This window comes from Chiloscyllium plagiosum, chromosome 10 (genome assembly GCF_004010195.1).
Source record: "Chiloscyllium plagiosum isolate BGI_BamShark_2017 chromosome 10, ASM401019v2, whole genome shotgun sequence".
Classification (NCBI taxonomy): domain Eukaryota; kingdom Metazoa; phylum Chordata; class Chondrichthyes; order Orectolobiformes; family Hemiscylliidae; genus Chiloscyllium; species Chiloscyllium plagiosum.
Window position 1 is genome coordinate 47902052 of NC_057719.1, and position 6565 is coordinate 47908616.

Genomic DNA, 6565 nt, shown 5'->3' on the forward strand with positions numbered 1-6565 from the left:
CTCAGGATATACTGCTGCAGTGTCCTCTTCTCAACGAATGGCCTCCTTCCCATCTCGTTGCTCAGAAGTGAATCATCAGCATTTAGTTGCATTCTTAGTACCTCTCCTAATTAAGCAATCTATGCCATCTGAATCACAACATTGGTAACATCCAGCATCAGGCTGACAAAAGACAAAGAATTCACACATGTAGATGCTCGACAATGTTCATTTCCAAGAAAAAAAAGAGAGATTCACTTCCTGTGTTTACTTTCAATAGTTCCACCTTCAACAAGATACCATCTTTTTTTAAGTATGGGGTTCTCTCCATTAAAATTTCAAGGTATAATAGCATGCCTGAATAATAAAAACCGCTTCAAATCCAGCTGTCCAAAAACAAGACACTTTTATAACTTCCATACATCAACTGAAGAGTGAAATCAAAGAAATCAATTCAGCTAGGTACCCCATTGGTGCAGTGTGGTTCCAAACTAGTTACTGGCCTCACACACTCCTCTAGCACATACTCCAAAGGACACTAACCCAGCAAGCTTGATCTGACCGCCCAACTCAAAAATTGATAATACTCAAAATCCGGTACAGGTTTGGTCCAGAGGTTGCTAAATCTGAGGTGCTGTTCCTGCACATCGAAATCCTTTTGATTTTAGAGGTGGATACGAACACTGATCCAGTAATCTGAATAAATACACACATTAAACAATGCAGTTGTTACTATGTACTAAAAAGACATACAAAAACTCACCAGCTGATCAGATTTCCACTTGCCTTCAATAGCTTTTATAACTCTGCAAAACAATAAACAGAACTGAGAGCATAATTGATTATGCAGAAGTACACAAAAAGCATTATCACACCAAATGCATTTTTGCTCAAATGTTCAACCTAAATGATCCTTGCAAAATTACAGCCACATATTCAAGTAAATTATGCATAAAATTAGAACATTAATTCTTACTGTTGCTGATATTTTTCCTTCTCATTCCTCAAGTGTTTTAACCGTTCCATCTTGTCAACATACCTGAGAGAAATCAAATGTCAGATTTCAATTCTTGTATTTTTGAGCAGCCAATGCAATTGCTGATTTAGTGCACAGCGTACAAAATGTTTATTTTTAAAGACAATCCAAAACCCTTCCACAGCACATTTTCAGGATACTCATTTAATTTTGGTCAACATTTTAGGTCAATTTAACCAAGAAGTTGTTATTACACACAAAAGGTTATACTAAATTTGGAAATTTGATTGAACCTTTTCCAAAATATAATGGAAACAAATACTAAATGAATCAGTTAATTTGTCACGTGAATTATAAACAATATATTTCATGATAATTACTATTGGAACTATTGTAGACCTAACTACTCCTGGACAGATAACCCTGCCAAAAATTCATCCTTGACTGGAAGAGCGGGGTGCTGGAAAAGCTCAGCCAGTCAGACAGCATCCAAAGACCAAGAGTCAATGTTCTGGGTATACGCCCATCTCATTCCTGATGAAGAGCTTATGCCCGAAACGTCGACTTTCCTGCTCCTCAAATGCTGTCTGACCAGCTGTGCTTTTCCAGCACCAAAGTCTTCGACTCTGATCTCCAGCATCTACAGTCCTCACTTTCTCCAATAATTCATCCTGGCTGTATATTTCAGCCTCTTATAAAAGTCAGATCACAATTACACATTCAGATTTAAGTAATGTTTTACAATACGTCCAAATGTTCAGAGCAAAATGGAGCTCTCAGTATACTACACAGCATGCAGTTATCTTTTGCCCTTTAGAGTATCATTGACAATAGGTTTGGAGATTTCAAGGCATATGGATATATGTTAAATCTCAGTCAGTCATTCAGATGGCCAGAGAGATAGGTCTATATATTTTGTAATAGTGCGAAATGAACTGCAATTTAAACAACAATTCTAGAGTAATGAAGGAACTCTACCATTCTCTAGTTGAAATAATTGGCAAGGTTGGGGAGAACCAAAGTTGTGCAAGGGCACAATTAGATTTAAAGTTAGAGAACTCTTCTTTCTGCAGTGAAAGGCTCATCAGCTATTGTAGAACTGACTGCACTTCTTTAAGAGAAATGGAAATGCTTTTTCTGCACAAGGGACAGATATCCTATCACATAAATGAGTCCATTTGTGATCTCCTCGAACAATCTGAATTGTTTAAAGGGATCACATAAAAACACTCAAGACCATCTTTTTCATTTCACCTAGGTTTGTGAAGTGCCTTAGGCCATTTCATGATATCGAAGCTATATCAACAAACTGTTGGTTTTCTCTAGCTTATCACCTCACCACCATATTGCATAGCTCAAGGTGGAACATGAAGTGTCTATTGTGTTTTACCCTACATGTGACTGAACATTTTAAATTTTGTGGCCAACTGGCACACTGTGTTGCTAAGATTGTACTCTATGGTCTATTTTTGACCATAAATTCTCTGGTCATTAATGTCTCTTGACCTCCACCCTGTCATCTGGCTTTCCTTTTTGGACTTATGACAATCTTTACTTCTTTCTCAATTGCTCAAAAGACTATCCCATTTCTAGCTTTTTGTTTACTTCTGACAATGGGTCACAGACCAGAAATATTAACTCACTTATCATTCCTCATAAATGCTGCCACACCTGCATACTAATTGTAGTATGTACTGCTTTTACTTAAATTTCCAATATCTGAAGCACTTTACTTTGGTATTCAAGACTATATCATGATGGATAAGGCATCACAAATATAAACAAGATGTTTGATACATCTGTGGTTCTTTGTCCATTTATCAGTTTTGTAAGTAACTGAAATTATGTGCAAAATGAACATTGCTATTAAAAGTAGTATTTTTTGTTGTTTGCAAGGAGTCTTTTAAAGGAAATTTATATAGTCTAAACAGACTTTCACTGATCTTTCAGAAATTACAAATTGCTTACAGCTTACATTGAACCCGTTTGGGGGTTGCAAAGAAAAATAGTGATCACCATTTGCCTATGTAACAATTGCCTTTTGAATTGTGGATTAGTGCTGCAGAGTACGCTCGAGACCAAATAAATGACTAAATGCAAGACGAAGTGAAATTATTTTTTGAGCTCAACATTACATTTGCCGGAAAAGCGCAGCAGGTCAGGCAGCATCCAAGGAGCAGGAGAATCGACGTTTCGGACATGAGCCCTTCTTCAGAGAAGAGCTTATGCCCGAAATGTCGATTCTCCTGCTCCTTGATTGCTGCCTGACCTGCTGCGCTTTTCCAGCAACGCATTTTCAGCTCTGATCTCCAGCATCTGCAGTCCTCACTTTCTCCTATTACATTATTTGCAACATGCAATCCTTTATAAATGCTGCAACAACCCTGAATAACCGGTGTAAACAAAATATAAAGGGTTAAGTAATCTATGTTTTCAACAAGATACTAAGGTGTAATCTCAAAAAGTAACATGCTCAGTTTAACTCTGTCAAAACATAGCGGCGAGTGGTCGGTCGTGATCCATCTTTTCCTTGTGTACTAACGAGGCAGCGGTTTTTTGCGTGCTTCTATTTCTAACAATTTAGCTCTACAATCTCATGGCGATTTCAGTTTGTATTCAAATTTGAAGAATAGTAAAACAAATAACGAAATTTACATATTCACAGTCTTTTCCCCTTCCACGAGAACCTAGAAACAGATAGTGATGCCCATTAGAGGCCTATACAATTTTAAACATCGACGCATTTCACAATACCCAAATCGTAATCTTTCGCCTGTTAGACTGCTGACGGAAAAAGGGTGGTAAGTAAAGTGATGAACCATACTTTCCCACAGCTACAGCCCAACAGATAACGCGTCAATAACTATTTTATGGAGCATTTGTTTAACACATCTTTAAGCATTTCCCCAACCGAGATGGCCTGAGTGACTTCATATTTTGTCTTTATATTGCCTTCCGGGCTGATTTGAAATCTTTGCACAGAAGTTAGGGTGGTGTGCCCGCTCATGTTAGTTTCAATGCTGGTAAACAATACCTCTCCGAGTTCCTACTATCGAAGTAAACGAATTCTCCGGCCAAGATGCATTTAGCGCAGGTAAGGCGCCTTCTGGCGGTGTTGCAGAGTGGGCAGCGCTCCACAGCCACGTAGAGGCCCTCGGCATCGTCCACCGAATCGAGCAGCGGCAGCAGTTGGTCGCGTGTCTGCCCGGGCCCGGCTCGTGTTATCTTACTCCGCTCCGTGGGAGACGCCATATTAAGAGCGCGCGGCCTTGTCAGGTGGTTTTGTTTAACCCGGGTGTATTATGGGAGACGTTTGTTGATCAGGTGACTCACACCCGGGATAAGGCGATTGGCAGGTGGGAGCTAAGCCCCGCCCATCGGGAACATCACAGCCTTGCATGTACTGAACTGTAGATTTTGAAAGGTAGGGCTTACGCTTCTTTACCATGGGATATAAATTTCTATTTTTTCTTCTGCCGCCCCATCACCAGCACTCGCTGATTAACAGTGGGTCATTGCCAACTTTTTGGAATTCAGAGTTTACTGGATTTAAACCAGTGACACACCAATTTTAAAATTAGATGCTACGGAACTTGAATTTGAAAAATCAAAACATGCTGTAGGGATGAACACCTCAAAAGATTAAATTTTAAGGTGATGCACTGTTCTTAATACACAAGTTATAGAGGTTTACAAAATTATGAGGGGCATGAATAGGATAAATAGACAAAGTCTTTTCCCCCGGGGGTCTAGAACTAGAGGGCATAGGTTTAGGGTGAAAGGGGAAAAGATTAAAAGGCATTTGGATGGGTATATGAATAGGAAGGGTTTGGAGGGATATGGACCAGGTGTTGGTAGGTGGGACTAGATTGGGTTGGGATATCTGGTCGGCATGGACGGGTTGGACCGAAGGGTCTGTTTCCATGCCGTTTATGTCTATGACTCTATAAGTGGGTGTGAATATGGGAGGTATGATTAGTAAGTTTGCTGACGACACCAAAATTGATAGCAGACAGTAAAGAAGGTTACGTGAGAGTACAAAGGGACATTAATCAGATGTAGTCATGCTTTGGAGACACCGGTGTTGGACTGGGGTGTACAAAGTTTAAAAATCACACAACACCAGGTTATAATCAAACCGATTATTTGGAAGCACTAGCTTTCAGAGTGCTGCTCCTGCATCAGGTGATTGTGGACAATTAGATCATTGAAGATACAGAATTTATAGCAGAAGTTTACAGTGTGATGTAACTCAAATTACATATTGAGAAAGACCCGGATTGTTTGTTAAGGCTGTCATCTTTTAGAATGACCATGTTGGTTTCAGTTCTTTCATATGTAAATTGCAAAACCTTTTTTAAAAGTTACATTCTCAAAGTGTACTTTAACAGTTGATGTCATGTCAGCCCAGATAAGGTATTGAAGATGTTAACTCCCTGTAAGGCTGTCTGTGCCACAATAGTCAGACTGATTCTAATCTAAAAAAAATGGATTTACAGTATCTTACATGGATTTATCCAGTTTGAGAAAAGTAAAATGTAATTCTGCAAGTACAAATTCACCCACAAACTTATATGTGTATGTATGCATGTGGGGGTGTGTGGTTGCGGGGAGGGGTGTGTGTGTGTGTGTGTGTGTGAGAGAATGTAAAGGCGTTTAAGTCAGTAAGAAAGAGTGAGTGAGTGAGTGAGTGAGTGTATGGGGTCACCTGTAGTGTGATGTGAATCCAAGGTCCCAGTTGAGGCCATCCCCATGGGTACTGAGCTTGGCTATCAGACTCTGCTCGCCCAGTTGTCATTGTTGCCTGTCCCAAAGTACGCCTTGGAGGACAGTCACCTGAAGGTCCGAGGTAGAACGTACCAGACTACTGAAGTGTTCTCCGACGGGGAGGGAGCACTCCTCTGTTGATTGTTCTGCGGTGTCCATTCATCCGTTGCCATAGCCTCTGCTTGGTCTCGCCAATATACTATGCTTTAGGGCATCCTTGCTTGCAGGAGAAAGTGAGGACTGCAGATGCTGGAGATCAAAGTTGAAACTTTATTGCTGGAACAGCACAGCAGGTCAGGCAGCATCCAGGGAACAGGAGATTCGACGTTTCGGGCACAGGCCCTTCTTCAGGAATGAGCAGAGAGTGTTCAGCAGGAGAAGACAAAAGGTAGGGAGGAGGGACTTGGAGGAGGGGCGTTGGAAATTTGATAGGTGGAAAGAGGTCAAGGTGAGGGTGATAGGTCGGAGTAGGATGGAGGTGGAGAGGTCAAGAAGACGACTGCAGGTCAGGAAGGCGGTGCCGGGCTGGAGGGATCCGGCTGAGACAAGGTGGGGGGAGGGGGGATGAAGAAACTGGTGAAGTCCAAGTTCATGCCCTGCGGTTGGAGGGTTCCCAGTCGGAAGATAAGACGCTCCTCCTCCGACCGTCGGGTTGTTGTGGTTTGGCGGTGGATGAGTCCAATGACCTGCATATCCTCGGTGGAGTGGGAGGGGGAGTTGATATGCTGTGCTACAGGTTGGTTGGGTTGGTTCGTCCGGGTGGCCCAGGGGTGCTCTCTGAATCGCTCCGCAAGTAGGCGGCCTGTCTCCCCAATATAGAGGAGGCCACACCGGCTGCAGCGG

General features: G+C 41.6%; 1 protein-coding gene across 2 annotated transcripts in view; it reads right to left on the reverse strand.

The window, feature by feature from the left end:
• Positions 1 to 4248, reverse strand: part of atg14 (autophagy related 14) — a 27032-nt gene extending 22784 nt beyond the window's left edge. Inside the window, exons 1-3 of one of the 2 annotated variants that reach the window (XM_043697716.1) lie at positions 3990 to 4248; positions 956 to 1018; positions 743 to 785 (exon numbers count right to left, since the gene is read on the reverse strand). In XM_043697716.1, the coding sequence (XP_043553651.1) occupies positions 743 to 785; positions 956 to 1018; positions 3990 to 4207 (324 nt within the window). In that variant the 5' untranslated portion in view covers positions 4208 to 4248. The remainder of the gene's footprint in view (positions 1 to 742; positions 786 to 955; positions 1019 to 3989) is intronic. The other variant, XM_043697717.1, reaches the window with a different exon arrangement.
• Between the last annotated feature and the right edge of the window lie 2317 nt (positions 4249 to 6565).